Here is an 18,488-nt window from a genome sequence, read left to right on the forward strand (position 1 = left end):
GACAGAATTAAGGAGGAAAGCTTGGGAATTAGCTTGGTTTTGGCTTGGTGAAGTGGTCCAGCAGAAGAGGTAAGTCCCAATTCATGATTTAGAAGTTTTAATTTGGGTTTGAATGGCTGGTTTGAGTGTTTATAGCTCTGGAGTTTCAGAAATTGAAAAGTGAATTCTAGTGTAAGATAGGTTGGGTTTTCTGTGGAATTATGTTGTTTAAGTCATGCTAAAAATGTTGGGATTGTTGGGTGTTGAAGTAGGGAGCTTAAGGGTGGTTTTGGCTAAGGTTCCAAGCCTAGAAATGGTGGGAATTCTGGGTTCGAAAGGAAGGGTCGCGGCTCTGTTCTAGAGCGCTGCGGCCCTAGGATGAAGATGAGCCAAGGAGGCTCGGCCAAGGGTGAGCGCCGCGGCGCCCATTGCAAGGGCCGCGGCACGTGTCTTTGCCCAGGGTGGTCCTTGGTTCTGTTTTGAGGCTAGGGCCGTGGCTAAGCTTCAAGGGCTGCAGCCCTTAGTTATGCACTTGAACTTTTGGGGATTTTAGGCATGGGAATGTGGTCTTGAATGCTTGGGATCAATCTCACCACCGTGCTTGGTAGGATTTGGATTCCCGGAAGCTAGTTTTGTAACCGGAAACCCTAATTTGAATATTAATGGAACCTTGTACATTGGTTGTGACTAGGTGATAAAAGCTTAGGCTCGGGAAAGGATCGTGCTTGAGGAGTGTTGCTCATAAACAATAACCGTAAAGACTAAAGGTAAGAAAACTGCACCCGGTTGAATATAGGTGACGGGACTAAGGGTTGCCTATTGTGAATGCTTGAAAAGATGGTATTATGCCATGCAAGCTATTTAGTGAACCAACGGCCTAAGGGTGCCAAAGGGTTACACTAGCGCACAAGGCGCGGCTCGGCCACTAGTAGCCGAGGACAACTTAATATGCACTGAGCTCAGTTTAAGCTGGCCGGAGTCAGTGGGATAAACAGAGGGTGCGGCCTAAGTTGTCGGCCCTGATTATTATGTGATATAGATGTTATAAGTGTTTGATTACTTCCATGACTCTGAATATATGCTGAATGATATTATGTGGATTTCTTGATAAGAGCTCATGCTTAATGAATTTATTATTTGTTATCATTGTTTGTGTTGCATATGTTTTCTTGCTGAGCCTTGGCTCACGGGTGCTACGTGGTGCAGGTAAAGGCAAGGGCAAGCTTGATCAGCCTTGATTGGAGAGCTCTGCGAGCGGAATGTACATGGCCAGCTGCTCAACCGCCACGGTTGAGGTTTAGGCAGGGACGCGAGACCCAGAGATTGTCTATTTTGCCTTAGTATGGCTTACCTTTGCTTATGTACTTTTGGAAGTCTGTAAATCAACTTTTAACTCTATTTCTTTTGGGATCCTGTGTATATAACAGCTTAATTATATAAAATGATTCTTTTGAAACCAAAACCTTTTTAACCCTAGCTCATACATGTTTAATGACACGTTTTCAAATTATTGACTTGATTAGCAAGTCTTGCACCTTTGTAAGTACACGGTGTAGCGGTCTTGGCTATCCAGGGCGTTACACTTCGTTAGTGAGCACTCGAAAGAAATTTTGGCTGCTTATGCAGGTACCATTGAGTAGATCCCTCTCCAAGTGTTTGATCAAATGATTCTTAGAGACTCTTGCTTCATACTCGAGTTGTTGTGCCTGTTTGCTGAGAAGAAATATCATGATCAAGATGACTACATATTGAGAACTACATGGATGAGGAATGGTATAAAGCTGGACTTGGTTCTTTTTGAGAATCAGCTTCCTTTCTCTTTTCTAGAGAAGTTATATGCCTTCGCCGAGCCTCGACATGAGATTGAGAATTTACTTGGAAGCTCTCAAGTCCAGACGATTCCTTATCCCGACTCAGAAGAAGGTGGTAGTATCAATTCTTGTATTCATTTCATTAAAGGGATTTTATCATTTAAATTTTGTCATTGTGTCAGAGGTCCGAAGAATCCTAATGAAGATATCAATAGTAGTACTAGTAGGAATAGTACTGACAATGATGATCATACATTGTTGAAGATTACCTATAATTTCTTCGCAAATCTCTGTCCTGGGATTGGTGCGGGGAAAGAATTTGATAGGAAAGAAATTAAGCATTTTACTGATTTGTTCAGACATTTTTAGCTTTCAAGGGATTTCAGTGAAGGGCGAAAGCTTGGTAGTCGCTTCAAACATGAGAAGTACCTCTACAGCGCAACAAAGCTGAACAAAGCCGGTGTTAAGTTTGTTCCCTCGGCAAACAAACAAGCAAGCTTGGTCGAGTTTAACATTATAGAGAGGCGCCCCTTGTTTAACATCATACCATTTTTGAATACTCTGAAAGTTGAGCTTCCTCCATTCGAGATACAAGGCAACACAGAAACCCTTATGGGAAATGTCATCGCATTGGAGCAGTGTCTCTATCTGGACAAGGCTTACATCTGCAACTACGTTGCTCTAATGAGTCAACTAGTTGACACTGTTGAGGACATTGAGTTTCTGGTTGAGAAGAGGATCATTAAGAGCATGCTTGGCAGCAACACGGAGGTGGCTGGCTTGGTTAACAGGCTCTCCTATAAAATCACTTAATCAAATTTTGTTTACGCTATTAAATGCAAGCAGCTTAACAAGTTCTATGAGACTAAGTTTAACGTTTTAAGGGCAACCCTAAAAAGGGTGTACTTTAATGATCTTTGGACAGGAAGTTCCACTGTGCTTGGCCTTTGTATCCTCTTGTTTTCAGTCTCTTCAACCATTAAGATTTTTTTTTTGCCTGAGCACTAGTTTAGTGAAGTTGACTAGTTTGGTTGGATGGTAATATTAACCGTTGGATTCATTTGCTTTTCTTGTCCTTGACAATGAAAAATGAGGGGAGGGGGCATGTATTTACTTATGATGTAATATAATTTCCGAAGGATGGGAAATTCTCTTGTTGGCCCTCAATTTTACTTTTTATTCTTCAGCAGGGGTAAAAAAAATCTCAATTATAAAATTTTATGCAAAAAGATAATCAAATATTCTAATCATTACCCAATGTAGAGTTAGTTTTTCTTTTAAGTTTATATATATACATTAGGTAGTAACAACGTGCAAGGTACGTTTGCTTAGTTTCAAAGTTGTAAATATTATCTGTGATTTTAATAAAAACTAGTTCAGTATTTTTTTTAAATATATATATAATAGAATGAATTATAATTCTATAATATATATAAATATTTATATCAATAATCTCTACATATATGACAGATAAACACAACGTTGATATAGATATATATTTCCATGGCTACATGACATATATATAAAATACAATAATATTTAAAAAGAAATAAAATAAGAATATAAAAAGTCATTGTGTAGACAATAATATACATGCATCAACTATTTTTAGTTTTTAATGTCATTTGGTGAATTTGATAAAGAAAAAGAGCTTCAATCACTTAATAAAAAACAAACTATCACACAAATTTATAAGATAAAAAAAATGATGTATGCCTTTATTGTTTTAAAATAAATATGATTTAATTATTTAAATTATCGTACAATATCTTAAAAATATCATTTTTCAATTAATTTTTTTTTGTTTAAGTTTATATTTGTTCTAATTTTTTAATTTGGCAGTAACAACAAAAGATTATATATTATATGTTTAATATAATATTAAGTTTAAGTTTAATTAAATTTTATTTAAGTTATAAAATATATGATTTTATTATTTTAAATAATTATTATTGTAAAATATCTCAAAATAGCTTATTTTAATTTGTTTAATTATTTATTTATTTAATTTTATTTAAGCTTAAGTCATGCTTACAATCTACCGTTAAATATAAGAATCTTTCATTAAAGTTAACAGAAAAAAATAAAAAATAAATAAAAACAAAAAATTTATGTTATCTACACACTAATTATATAAAAGAGATATACATATATATACTAGGTGGGTATCATAGGTGTAGATGTGTGAATTTGTCAATTAGATACGCACAAACTTCTAGGAGAAGACTTCTAAGAAAAGTTTGTGCTAGAAAATATGATCAAAGTAAAATTTGTGAAAAAATAATTCAAGAACACAAAAAATTTATAGTGGGTCAACCATAATTTCGAACCTAAGTTCATTGTTTTCACTATAGAGAAAAGCTACAGCCCTCACAATATCTTTCTAAATGTCAAGTGATATTAATTTTAAATTCTCAGGAGCATTTGTCAATGTAACTGCTTTGATGTCATCATAATGATCAGTAAGAAATTTTAAAATCTTAAGAAAGTTACCTTGATTACTCGAGACTTTTGATTCATCATCACCACAAAAAAGCAAGCTCTTTGTAATGCCCTGGCTACCCCAGAACAGTTACGGAGAATGGTGAACCGGAAATTTGACCCGCTACCCGAGTCCTTTGGCTAAAAACGTGATCTAAGTGTCGTTAACAGGTTAAGGTGTAAAACCAGTAAAAAGGAAAGGGTACATTTCATTAAGTAAATAAACTGCTCATGAGCCTTTTAAAATATTTACAAGTAGTTCAAGTTACAAAAGAGTTGCTACAGTTCCAAATTTACAATCCCCGCCGGCCTAAGCGACAAAAATAGGGTAAACCCCTAGTCCCTCTGAGAACTCCTTGACTGTAGCAGTCAAGCAGCCCTGTATGTACATTACATCGCCCAAGCTCTCCACTCAAGGCTGGCAAAGCTTTTCCTTTCCTTTACCTACACCACATAGCACCCATGAGCCGAGGCCCAGCAAGAAAACACAATATAGCATGATATAATATCAACAATAATCATAGTTATTCCTTCAGGACTATCAGTCCAACAAATAGGTGACAATAGCCAAAAGTCACAATAATGAGCATCGCTCCCTCTAGCCATGTGACGATAGGGTCACCAGGGCTTAATCGATAAGTGTTTCATTTATAAGTTTGTTTAGGACAGGTGCAAGGTGATTAGTCACCAACATAACCTTCCTCACGACTCTAGAGTCGAAACTATGGACAACGTCCCTTAGCCTTGTGACAAACGGTCACCGGGGTCATATACCTTGGCTATAATCATATGGTCGTAGACCAGGCAAGCGCTTATAAGTTCTTCGACCCTAGGGTCGGTCTAGCATTAATGCCATAGAGCCATTCAATGCATGAATCTCGACTTTAGAGTCGGTCCCTGACTAGTCAGTGTCTTAAGCAGATAATCAGCGTTCAATAGCATTTAATATGCAATCCATGTCCACATATATCAACCAGCATGCCTCAAATATCAAACCACGCACGCCATATTTCTATACAGGGTGCAACTGTATTCATACACTGTTTTCTTACCTCTGGTTCGAGTGAGTATTATAATATGAACGACCCCTGAGAACGATCAACCTTTAAATTCCTCGACGGTCACCTGGTCATAACCAAAATATAGGATTCATCAATAAAAATGATAACTGAGGGTTCCCAAACCAAATCCCAGCCCCCGAGACCTCAAAAACTACCCAACCGGGTACTAGGTCCAACCCCGAGGCCTATGATTTGAATCCCTAAGCTAAAAACCTCATTTTAGCAAAATGGGCTCTAAGGGCCGCGACCCTCCCTGCTTCTGCGCCGCGGCGCGCCTCCAGACAGAGAGGCTCCCTGCCTGCCAAACGCCAAGGGCCGCGGCGCTCCCCTGCTGCGCCGCGGCGCTCAGCCCAGAATGGCTAAGTCGGCCACACGAACCAGTTTTCTCCCTGTGCGTTTTTCCTCTCAAACCAGTCCCTCAAACCTTCTCCAAACATGCAATTGAACCCCCAAACCTTACCTATAACACCTCCTCACCAAAACCCAATCATCTAACACCAAAAACTCCCTTTAATCCTCACTCCCCACATCAAAATCCATGAGTTAAAAACCAGAACGAAAACAGAGTACTAACTGAAATTAATGGCCAAAACTCACCTTGAGACTAGCTTAAACCTCCCACATAGGCTAACACAAGTGCTCCAACCCAGCCTTGAGTTCCTCTAGCTTGAATTATCACCAAGAACACAAAACTCTCAAAGAAGCAATGAAGAAGATGAAGCTATGGGAAGGTACGGGAAGAGAAGAATCTAACCCCTGTTTTTCTCTGTTTTAATTCCACAGCCTTCAGCCACTAAACCTTATATATATATATATATCCTCCTTAAAAAGACCAAAATGCCCCTCATGTCATCTTAAGTCTCCAAAGCCACCCCAAGGGAAAAATTGGTACATTCCGCTAAACCCGTTAATTATAATTAACGCTTCCCAATTCCCGTTAATCTCAATATCCTCAAAACACCAATATTTCATAACCCGTTACCCTAAAATCCCCGGTAACGCTATAACCTTTAATATCACCCCGAGACTCACCCTGAGCCCCGAGCTCAGACCTGTTATGACCAAACCGATAAATCATGTTTAAAGATCGTCTTATGTCGAAATACTCGAACCAATCCACATTATAATGTGGTCTCACAATATATCATTATCGCACATACAGATATACAATTATACCCTCAACGGGCCAAATTACCAAAATACCCCTGTAAACAAATGTGGACTCGCATGCATGTATTTAACATCATATCATAATATAATTCTCATAAACATGCATAAACACATTTAATGGCATAATTAAACAGTTATGGCCCTCCCGGCCTACTAAACTAGCCATTAACCATAATAGGGAATCCGGGGCATTACACTCTTGTTGCAATAGCAAACGAATACAATCAACTATTGCTTACAAACTACTTCGATACTCACTACGAGCTTGCTTTGATTGCTTTTCAAAAAATGTTTAAATATATTGTTTTTCGTTCATTAATGTTTCACACATTTTCCTAGTTTTATTTTGAACATTAGATAGACCTCCAACATGAGTATAAAGTCTTACTTTTTCCATTTTTAAAATTTATAAATGTAATGCCCCGAATTCTCCGATATGGTTTAATGGCGAGAATAGTAGGCCGGGAGGGCCATACTTGTTTAATTATACCATTAATTGATAATATGCATGTATATGTGAATTATATTATGATATGATGTTATATGCGTGCATGCGGGTCCACATTTGAATAATTATGCTATTTTGTTAATTTGGCCCAGTGAGGGTGAATATGTGTATTTGGGTGCATAACTTGATTTGTGAATGAGATTATATTATTATGGAGATATATTCAAGCTATTCGGCATGAGACGGTCATATAGAGTGGATTAGCAGTTTTGTCATAACGGGGTCAATTTTTGGGTAATAGGAATGTTTATTTGATGATAAATTAGGAATATTTGAGATCAGGGTGAAATTTCGGAGGTTTTGACTATAATGTCCCCGGGGGTATTTTTGGGACCCCGAGCATTAGGTTTTATTTGAGGTTACTTAAGCTTGAAGTAGCTGTCAGATAGAACGTACGATTAGAAAACCTCTCGTTCTCCCTTTCGACAGTCCGTTTTACAGTTTCAGTATTTTTGAAGAAATCTCGAGTTCTAGGAGTCGGAATCAAGCGAGGATCGAGGCATAGCGATCCTAGGAAAGATTAGAAGCTTCTTAACCGAAGGATTTGACGGAAAACAACCCAACAAAGGTAATCGAAGTTTAAGTTTTGAGTTTTTCCGAGATTCTAAGCTTTGAATTGATTTTGTGAATCGTTGAGTTTTCGGTTCGTTTGAACCTTGGGTTTTGAGGGTTTTGGAGTATTGGGAAGCTTGGGAACTTTGTTTTGATGATTGGGGAATGTTTAGGCATGTTTTTGGAGGCTTTGGAGTGTTAAAAACATGTTTGGGAATGGTTCTGGGTTGGGCGTCGCGGCCCTAGCTCGAGGAGGAAGAAGGTGGTTCTGTTTTCGCTGGGCGTCGCAGCCCTTGGTGTTGGGCGCCGCGGCGCTTGCCTCTGGAATTTCTGGGGGCCGTGGCCCAAGGTACCAGGGCCGCAGCCCTTGCCTTGTTTTCACCCCGTTTGCTCGTTTTGACCCCGGGAACTTAGCTATAGGCCTCGGGAGTGTTCCTACTACTTGGATTAGTTTGGATTGATCTCCCGGAGGCTAGATAGTAGTGTGGAAACCTATGTTGATCATTATTATTAATGATGTCCCGTGTTTGGTTATGATTAGGTGACCGCTAAAGGACCAAAGGTTGATCGCTCTCAAGGGTCGTTCTTTTTATCATTCTAGCTCGAATCTGAGGTAAGAAAACAGTGTATGAATACAACTACACCCTCTATATGTATATGACATGCGTGATTATTATTGAGGCATGTTGGTTGATAAATGTGGACATGGATTGCATATTATATGCTAGTGAGTGTTGTATAATTGTATATGTACTGATTGTTATATTATTTTATAATATAATGTAAAATTATATTATATTATAATATAATGTTTTAGATTAAATAAATGTGACAAAGTGTGTCACATATTGTAACATATAATAGAGAGTTACAATATTTAGATATATGAGATATATCCAAATAATGTAACATATTTGGTGTTACAAATTTGTAATTTCCAAATATTACCATTTATTGTGTAAATTGTTGTTACACAATATTGAGATGAATTTCATAAAGCCATATGTGATATGGCTGTTAGAGATATGATTTTAACCCCAATAATGTGTTTTGGGGGTTACAAAATTATTTGGGAGGGTTTGGAACCGTTTGGAAAAACAGCACATTTTTTGTGCTGAATTTGGTCAGTGGCCGCGGCCACCAACATTTAGTGGTCGCGGCCTGTGGGTCAGAGACCAGTGGCCGCGGCCACTAATGTCTCTGGCCGCGGCCATAGGCCAAAACTGACCAAATTTTTCAGTTTTTCAATCTTTGTTGAATGGCTCAAAAAACCCAAATAACTCCCAAATCTCTTTTTAAATTCCATATTAATTCAATTAAATATTGGTAACAGCCATGGGGGTTGGTGGAATTTGAAATTCAAATGGTGTCTCTAAACTCTATAAATAGGAGCCTATAGCTCACTTGTAAGACACAACATTTCTATCCATAAGAGCACTTGGCTAGAAACACCTTGAGGCTTGATAATTCCATAAAGCTTTTCCAATATCTGAGAGAGATCCCTTAGTGCTTGAATTAGGGGGAAATAAGCTTTTGGACAAATGTTTTAAACCTTATTCAAGTTGGTGATCCCCAACCCTCTTCACTTAGGTTGTGAAAGTGAGAGTTTCTTGTATTTCAGTTCTTCTTTCTATTGTATTGTTTTCTTCTTATTCTCTTGTTCTTTTTACTTGTATTTCTTGTTCAAGAGTTGTAATCTTTTCTTTTCCTTTGTTTCAAACACTTTACTTTATTTGTAACCTTTTGCTTAGAGTTGTATTCTACTATTCTCTTCTTCTTCATCATCTTCTTCATTTCCTTTGTTTTATTTGTATTTTCAGTTATAGAGCTGTAACACTTTATTTAATCAACCTTGTCTATTGTAATATTTTGCATAGAGTTGTAACATTTTCTTACCATTTCCATTGAGGCAATTTATATTTTCCTAACACTGATTAGTCAGGGTTACTGACCTAAGAGTCAAAGATAGCATAGCGTCATGAACGCAGGGCCAAATGAAGATTAGATCTAATCGATATCGGCATTGAATGGCTCTATGGCATTAATGCTGGACTGGCCCTAAGGTCGATGAAACTTATAAGCGCTTGGCTAGTCTATGACTAGTTACTCAGAGCCAGGGCACAGGGCCCCGGTGACTGCTTGTCATATGGCTAGGGAACGATGTTCCAGGGTTATGACTCTATGGTCATGAGGAAGGTTATGTTGGTGACTAATCACCATGCACCTATCATGTTTAAGCTGTGGAAGGTTCATTATTTGTTAAGCCCTGGTGACCCTATCGTCACATGGATAGAGGGGGTTGTACCCATTTCAGTGACTTGTCACCTATCTGTTTTGGACTGATAGTCCTGAATGATTATTATGATCATTGTTGATATTATTTCATGTTATATTGTGTTTTCTTGTTGGGCCTTGGCTCATGGGTGCTATGTGGTGCAGGTAAAGGGAAAGAAAAGCTCACCCAGCCTTGAGTGGAGAGCTTAGGTGATGTTGTGTACATATGCGGCCGCTTGACCACCACGACCAAGGAGTTCTCAGAGGAACTAGGGGGTTTACCCTATTTTGCCGCTTAGGTCGGCGGGATTGTAAATTTGAAACAGTAATGACCATTTTGGTACTGAGAACAACTTGTAAATGTTTGATTAGCTCTGCAGAGCAGTTTGTAATGTAAAATATCCTTTCCTTTTATTGGTTTTTTCCACCTTAACCTGTTAATCACATTTAGAGCACGTTTTTAACCAAAGGACTCGGGTAACGGGTCAAATTTTCGGTTCACCGTTCACCGTAATTGTTCTGGGGTAACCAGGGCGTTGCAATAAATCCTTGACCAACAAATGCATCACCACCTGAATTGAAGAAGGTGCAGCGACTTGTGTAGTTCTCTCTTTCTCCTTCGAGAGACATCATCATAAAAAAATGAAGCTGATTTTGCAATCTTAGCCAGCTTCTCTGCCACTTTCTGAAGATCTACTTCTTCCACTTCAGTCTCACCCTTGCCTACAACTATTCTTAACTCGAGGAATAAATGACCATCAACATCTGGGAGGCTATTGTAGTATTCTACCTCACTGGGACATGGCTTCAACATGGAAAATACAACCAACTGCATTAACAAATAACATATGTCAGAAATAAAGTAAACCCTTAATAAATTACTTTCATTATTTAAGAGGATAAAGCAGAACTTACTCCAGTCTTGGCAAACAATGGAACCAACTATGTTGTAGAAGGGAAGATATCGGTCTTCGTGGACCAACTAGGCATCCTGGAAATCTAGTTCCCACTCTTCTCACAAAATTTCTAACAAATATACAGTATGGCCTCAAAATCCCATTGGACTCCTTTTGTTGTTTCCCTAAGCTCTCCTTCTTTTTATCCTCGTACAATTTTAATTGTTTCTTCATGTCTCTCTAAACTCCTCTAATCAACTTTTTGAATGAAAGCTTCCCCACGGATACTTGAAGAAATAATCAAGATCTTCAACCAACTTTAGTGAATCTCCCCATATGTTGGTTGTCTTCTCAGATGCATGCAGTACCCCCTCAATCAAGTAGCATAAACCCAGCTTAAATGCATCTTCAAAGTTTGTACAATCCTTCAGAGCATCTTCCAACTGATAGAAACTAACCTTCACCTCACCATTAAAATATTCATTGATGATCCGACCACTGGTAAGATGCTCTTTCAATTCATTTGTGGACAGCGTCTTGCCAAAATCCAGGCCGGTAACTAAGCCAAACTCCACAATACCGAATTTACAAATATTGTTGCCCACGTAGAACTGACCCTCTTCAAGTTTCTTGCTTTCAACCTTACGCAACATCAACTAGTGCAATAGAACCCCAGAAAAATTAACTCCTCGGCCTTGAAGAATTGTCCCAATGGGCATGCTTTTTCTCGCTCAATCAAGTCATGTCTCTGAAACTACTCTATAGGGGTTACCATGTGATCATTCCCCCTATAAGTAACACGGGCTGGAAAGTGCTTCTCCAACGGTACAATAAGGTCAGGTATTTGCAAAAAAAAAAAACAGTTAATAATAAAAAAATATTAAGTAATCTGGTAACCATCGAGGCCTGTCGAGTCATGTCAAGGTACAACAATTTATAAGCCTATCTATTTTCATCGAGCCCCATTGAGGCATAATTAAATTCAGTTAATAAATCTTTTTAAAATTAATCTAGTTTACATAGAGGCCCATCGAGGCATGTCGAGGTAACATTTACATATAGGTGCAATCGAGTTGCATCGAGCCCTATGGAGGTCTATCGAGACACACTCAAATTCTACTACTATCTAAGCCTATAGAATACCATCAAGGCATGTTGAGGTAACATGTCGAGGCCAGTCCAGCCTTGTCGAGGGTCATCAAGGTACTAAAACTCCTACTATTCCCAATTCTTTCAATTTCTATCGAGGCACGTCGATTTCTATCGATCTACAAGTCATCGAGGCCAGTTGAGGCCTATTGATTTCTATCGAAGTGAGTCAAAAAAACTCAGATTTCTTATTTCCCAGCCTCGATCTATCCTATGAACAAAATTAACAAATAAACCAGGCCCAGCAATATGTTGCAGAATAAACAATTAAATCCCTCACCTTCGCCTACTTCGAGGTTGTTTCATCGGCATATGGGTCATTCTCGCACCCGCCTACTCTAGTCGTCCCCTCCGACGAGTTCCCTTCCCAGTGATGTGCGGCCGTGGTCGTGGTCGTGGAAGACAATGCCCATGGATTCGTTTAGGTTCTGACTGATTACCTTGTAGATTTGAGGGTTTTTAGGGCTATTTTTTGGGATTTGTGTTTTGGGGGCGAGAGAGTGAATGAAAGAATATAGAGAGACCAAGAGAATAAAAAGAGAGTTTTGAGAACTAAGGGAAACAATAAGACCAAATTGATATTTGTATAGTGGGTAGAATATTTTTTATTTATGGCTCCTTTTATGCATAAATATTTAAATTTCTCAAATAAAAACTAATATACATATACTATAATATTAAATTATTTAAAATGTGAGTATCCATATAATTTGATATGATAGTTAGGCTATTTTACTACCATCTTTACTTTTACACTATTTTGCACCAAAGCCCCTAACCCCTAAAAACGTACTCAGCCGCCGATGATCTGCCACTACTCTCGGCCGCTCCTCCGATCGTCACCATTGTTTTTTTATTCTTTGTATTAGTTTGATAAGTAAATTCATAGTCGATTGATTCTTATCTTCCATTCCGTACCCCCTCTTACTTTCTTCGCTGTCTACAAACGAGAGAAGAAGCCATTTTGTAACAAGCTCCAATTTGTTCTCAGGGTAAGAATTCTTTTTCGATGAAAATTCAGTCTGTGATTGTGATAGTCATGCCTTGATTTCGTTTTATAGCTTGAGATTGGCTTTGATTATACATAAATGTATATAGTTATATTGTCTCATAATCTATTTATAACAAGGACACTGAAAGGGAATGGTGAAAGGAGACAGAGGAGTTGCTGAATTGACTGTGATGTGTTTGAGAGAGACTTAATTACATATTGTTAAGAAAGAATCACCTGTTCTTGAAACAATCCCATATAGCAATTTATCTTCAAGTACACTTTTCTTCCTTTTATCAAATGTGATCTTTATCTTCTTCCCTTTTGTGTATTGCTTCATCACATTCTCTTCTATATCTCCCAATTTACCAAATTATTTTTTGTGTTTTTTGGATCATCTATTCACATTGATACTTCTCTTTCTGTTGTGAGCCAAATTTTGTTGATTTGGTATGGAAATGTTATCATTATGTTTCCACTTCATGTCTTGATTAAAATATTCATACCCTTTTGAGAAAACAAATTTTAGTGCTCACTTAATATGTGTGATGTAGTATCAGAGAAGTAACAAAAACGATAATACAAAAGATACTGCATCAATATGATAGTTCTACATGTTGGTTTCAGAAATCATTTGGTGTTTAATATAATTTCAAGTTTTTTTTGGTATCATGTTGTACGTGTTAATTATAGCTATTGTAGGGTACTCAAAGTTCATAACATGACATTTCTTTTCACTTTGCAAACCAGCCTTTATTTTATTTTTATTTTGTTCATTTCATCTGGCCCTGCTCATATTTTATCATTTCTGTTGTTAAATCAACTCCCAGAGCTGGAGATTGCTTTTTCATCAATATGATGCTGCATTTGGTTCAGGAAATAAATCCAAAGGGACAGTGGGGCAAGAGAAGATGTCTGTGGAAGAGAGTCAAGAGACTGAAGAGGGTCCAACTCCAAGTAAATTGTCCTGTTCTCCCCACTTTGAGGCTCTCTGGTTTTGCTGCTGTAAGTCTTTTCTTTCCCTCTTACATAGTCTAGTACCCAATCCCATTTTCTCAAACATCTTCTCTTCATTCCTTAATTTTTTATATTTATTTCATAAAATGGGGCATTTTCCTTGTTCTGTTGCCAGCTCCAGTCAACCAAATGCAACAGTACTATAGGCTTGGGACACTTAAAAACTGTTCCCAGAAGTGGAGTGCTGTTGTCAATTGTTTAACGTCGAAGACGAAAGGGTCTGCTCAGGTTCAGGTTTGTTACTTTTACTCCAAACTAATTTTCATGTGATTGGTTGTTATGATTATGTTCTTTGAACATTGGCACAATATTCACGTTGTTGAGAATTTTCCGCTACTTGGAAATGAATTAAACCTTGAGCAAGAATGATAATTGACTTAATAAAGTTTGAAGATTAGATGCTGAGATGAATGTGAAGTAATAAAACATCTGTCTCATAACGCAATGTTACATAACAAAGTTGTCCCATAGGCTAATAATCAAAGAATTAAGCTCTTTTCACCTGTAGTTTGGTCTTTAAGGGTAGTTTCAAATGGACATTTTAACATTTGGTATCACTTTTAAGCTCTAAAGTGGACATTTCAAAGTGCCTATATTTGTTTGACATGCTTGTAAAATAGGAAAACTAGTGGGCAGAATCTGAGTGAGCCTTACAAAGAGAATTTAAGAGTCTAAGAAAGCTGAGTTGTGTGAGATTTTCTTTTAAGAAGAGTCCAAGAGATTGATTTGGACCTTGGGTGCATTCCTAATAACAAAGCAAAGATTTTGACAAACACAAGTGTGGGGGGTGTTGAACCGTAAAAAAAAAATGGGGAAAAGAATATGTCAAGTGCAAGAGAGAGGAAGAGAGAAAAACTAGGAAAGAATATCTCCAATCTCTTTTCTTTCTTTTCTTCACTCCCTAGCATCCATCTTTCTCTCCCTCTACTTTCTCACTCAGCTACTACGTGATGTCAATTAAGATACAAAATATGAAATAAATAGATAAATAATCGCAATCCTATAAGGAGATCAGAACTTGCCTTTCTCTTCTACTCTTTCCTTTGAAATGGTTTTAATATTATTTTTTTTTTAAAAAAAAAGGTCTCACTGGATTGATGTCTTATAAATAAGGGAAAAAGGATATGGAAAAGACCACTTTGGATTCAAGTTCGCAGGTGAAGCTTAAAAGAATGCTGAAAACAAGAAATTGACATGGATAATAAGCTTATCCATGGTTTAAGTTTCATATAAACTCACACTCGCTACTTTCAAAATATGGTATAAAGTTACCACTTGCAAAGAGTTTGGCTTTCTAAAAGCTAAAATATGTGTGATTGGGCAAAAATAGTTTATAGAGCTTTTAGGATGCATATCCACAATAAATTCACCAAGTCATTTTGTTGAGAAAACTATGTATCTCATTCTCATATACATAGCTTTAGTGTCTTCATTTATTTCTCTATTCTTGCTTTGCTTGTCCTTTAATTTTATTTTGGGATAATTGGTCCCAACTGTTAAGATACATACTAGACCTATTCTTTCTTTCTTCAACAACCAGCAATGGGCATATTGTGTTATTGATATGTACAGCCATCAAAATTTTGGAAGAGTAACAAGCTGAATTCGATTAATGCAGGAAATTTTGGAAACTAGTGAGAAAGCCAAACCACACATTTGGAGTATCCGTACTCCGGAGGAAGCATCGTGTCGTTGGAAAAACCTATATGCACATTTGAATGAAGTTGAATAATGGAGATTTAAGGTGAACTGATTCTTCTTTTTAACGCAATAAACTTATTATGAGGATAGGGATATAGGTTTTAAAACTCTGGGGATTTTTTTTGTTGAGCTTAGAGAAAACTCATCACGTTCTCCACAACAAACAGAGAAGCATTACTCTCCTTCACGATCATAAATGTGTAATTCAATATCACAATAAAAGATGTTTATCTATACATGAATATCTACAATGACTTTGCTAACATTCCCAAAAGACATGATTAATATTACTAAAAATTAGATCCGCTGCTGATGACTGAAAATATAAACAAATTGAATTATTATGAGCCCTTTATTAAACTTGAAATGTCTCTAAGGAGAGCTCCTAACCAGGCAAGTAGACATAGTCTATAACAGTTACAATTTCAGTTGTGCTTCCTTTTATACTTTTTAAAACCTTAAACCTTTCTGGTTGCTCAGTTAAACAGGTGATAGAACACTGCAAGATAAACATAGAAACTCATAGCTGAATTGATCTTCTTTATTGATGAATTTGATATTGAGATAATACACAGGTTTGACCAAAAGGACTCTCCACGACAATAATGGTCTGACCACCAAAATCAGCCTGACTCACTCTTGTAATCGACAACCTCCCATATACTTCCTACTTAACTCCAACTGAACCTGTAACTAATTCAGCCACTAAGTTTAGTACAACAAAAACTGAACAACCTTATTAATTATCTTGTACAACTAAACTACTCAACATCACATGCTTAGTCCACTTGGATTCTATACTTCCTCCTATAACGTGAATCACACTGGCATTTAATTAAAGCTGCATTCGCTTCCACTCTTGAAAAAACAATTGCGACTCACAGTCGCTTAACATTACACTGTCACTTTAAAATGAACCAAAATCAAAAGTAAAAGAGAAGTACAACAAAAAGGTACCTGAATAATGGATCAGCAACACAGGACTGCTTCCATCCTTGGAATGCCTCACTATACTTCCAGAGGCACTCTTTCCACCAGCAATATCAACATCCCCTACACCAAGTCTCCATGCTTTTAAGGTCACAGGAATTGTCACTTCTGCACCAGGTTTCAAAGGCAATGCAGATTGTTCTGATTCTTCTGGTCTTCAAGCTAATGTAACTAAGTCAGCGATTTATTGTCATGGAATGAGGGATGAGGAAGTGAACCGTATTCTATTAGTTTCGGGGTTTACCAAAAGCCATCTGCCTTTTCGCAATCTTGGGGTCCCAATTTGCTCAAAAAGAATTAGCTTAGCTGAGTGTAATGTATTGGTTGAAAGGATTATTCAGCGAATTAGGATTTGGAGTTCGAGACATCTCTCTATTGCTGGTGGACTTACACTAGTCAATGCTGTTTTATTGGCCATTCATTCCTATTGGGCTCAAATTATGATCCTTCCAAAGGCTTTACTGGACAGAATTAATCAAATTTGTAGAGCTTACCTTTGGCATGGTTCAGCTGATTATATTGGACCTGGTTTTGTTTCTTGGCAAGAGGTTTGTAAAAGGAAGATTGAGGGAGGTCTAGGCTTAAGGAATATTGTTTACTGGAATTATGCAGCAATTGGAAAACATGTTTGGCATATTTCAATGAACAAGGAGAACCTTTGGGTGAAATAGGTGCACTCGGTCTATTTACATAATCAAGATTGGTGGAAGTATCAAGCTCCTAATGATAGCAGCTGGTATTGGCACTAGATTGTGTGGATTAAAGAAAAAATCAAAGATGTAGTTACCAGGAACAGGTTTGAGCAAAACTCTTATTCCATATCTGATATATACGCAGTTCTTCTGAACAACACTCAGCCAAGATTTGCATATGCTGATCTTTGGAGTAGATTAAGTGTTCCTGAGCATAGAATTTTTTTATGGCTTTATCTTTTTCGGAGATTAAAAACTAAAGATCGTCTGAGGAAATTTGGGCTGAGTATTCACTCTTGCTGTAGCATTTGTGGTGTTGAGGAGGAAACTCATAGCCATCTTTTCTTTGGCTGTTCCTTCAGTGCTCATTGTGTTCATATTTTGTTGGGATGGCTGGATATTCGAACCAGAATTCATTCTGTGGAAGGAATCTTTAAATGGATAAAAAGATCCAAATTTAGGAGATTCAAGAAGTTAGTGAGTTGGTCTATTCTTTCTAGTCTCATCTATCATATTTGGAAAGTTCGCAACATAGCGTATTGGGATAGTGTGGTTTGGTCTATTCAGTACACGATCAAAAGGATTAAGTTGGCTGTGTATAATAGAATTCTTTATACAGGTTCTTTAGGAATGAATGTAGATGAGTTGGTTTGGTTTCATAAGGTGTTTGAGTTGTAATTAGTTCTTGTTTAGCTGTTCACATTCAGCTTTTGTACTCTTGGTTTTTGCAATATAATTGACTTACTTACCAAAAAAAAAAAAAAGAAATTACAAATATTCATAAAAATCCAGCACTATAAAGTTGAGTTTCTACGTTTCTTTGTTTCACACGGGTTGGATGTGAGAAATGATGTGTTAAGTAAGACGAACAAATTATATATTAATGTATTTATTTATTGAAGTAAATTATATAATTGAAATGGAAAAACAACACACACTACTATTTATAAGACTATTAAATAAATATCACCTAGTCTTTTTAATGTCACACTAGACGGATCATATTATTGTAGTGGCAATCCATTCAATAACTTCGAATCATAATATCATAAGAATGACACAAAATAATATAGCTAATTAGGGATGTACTTTTTTTCTATGGGGACAGCCCTGCGGGGACTCATCCCTAATAGGACGGGGAATCCCTATCTAATGGGGCGGGGATGCAGATAATTTTCAATCCCCAATTGTTAAATGGGGTGGGGACGAGATAATA

At 37.3% G+C, this 18,488-nt stretch overlaps 2 protein-coding genes and 1 pseudogene across 4 annotated transcripts; all 3 read left to right on the forward strand.

Annotated features, from left to right (window-relative positions):
• The first annotated feature begins 1,566 nt into the window (after positions 1-1,566).
• Positions 1,567-2,389, forward strand: LOC133790136 (uncharacterized). Its single transcript, XM_062227678.1, has one exon. The coding sequence runs from the start codon at positions 1,644-1,646 to the stop codon at positions 2,157-2,159; it is 516 nt and encodes a 171-aa protein (XP_062083662.1). The 5' UTR covers positions 1,567-1,643; the 3' UTR covers positions 2,160-2,389.
• Positions 2,166-2,798, forward strand: LOC133792590 (putative UPF0481 protein At3g02645; annotated as a pseudogene).
• Positions 2,799-12,618: 9,820 nt separating this feature from the next.
• LOC133789124 (uncharacterized) lies at positions 12,619-15,826 on the forward strand. 3 transcript variants are annotated; one of them, XM_062226854.1, is made up of 4 exons: positions 12,619-12,873; positions 13,703-13,877; positions 14,005-14,123; positions 15,508-15,826. In XM_062226854.1, the coding sequence occupies exons 2-4, from the start codon at positions 13,784-13,786 to the stop codon at positions 15,619-15,621; spliced, it is 327 nt and encodes a 108-aa protein (XP_062082838.1). In that variant the 5' UTR covers positions 12,619-12,873; positions 13,703-13,783; the 3' UTR covers positions 15,622-15,826. The 3 variants fall into 3 exon arrangements, with proteins under 3 accessions (XP_062082838.1, XP_062082837.1, XP_062082839.1); XM_062226853.1 differs by having other exon boundaries at positions 13,749-13,877; XM_062226855.1 differs by having other exon boundaries at positions 13,749-13,877; positions 14,011-14,123.
• The last annotated feature ends 2,662 nt before the right edge of the window (positions 15,827-18,488 follow it).

The sequence above is a fragment of the Humulus lupulus genome, chromosome 7 (genome assembly GCF_963169125.1).
Source record: "Humulus lupulus chromosome 7, drHumLupu1.1, whole genome shotgun sequence".
NCBI classification, from domain to species: domain Eukaryota; kingdom Viridiplantae; phylum Streptophyta; class Magnoliopsida; order Rosales; family Cannabaceae; genus Humulus; species Humulus lupulus.

What these genes read in the sequence shown, in the direction of transcription:
- LOC133789124 (XM_062226854.1), top strand. Translation starts at nt 13,784, where the DNA reads ATGTCTGTGGAAGAGAGTCAAGAGACTGAAGAGGGTCCAACTCCAAGT. An exon ending in GGCTCTCTGGTTTTGCTGCT is followed by an intron (nt 13,878 to 14,004) that starts GTAAGTCTTTTC and finishes TTCTGTTGCCAG; the next exon opens with CTCCAGTCAACCAAATGCAA. An exon ending in AAGGGTCTGCTCAGGTTCAG is followed by an intron (nt 14,124 to 15,507) that starts GTTTGTTACTTT and finishes CGATTAATGCAG; the next exon opens with GAAATTTTGGAAACTAGTGA.
- LOC133790136 (XM_062227678.1), top strand. Translation starts at nt 1,644, where the DNA reads ATGATTCTTAGAGACTCTTGCTTCATACTCGAGTTGTTGTGCCTGTTT.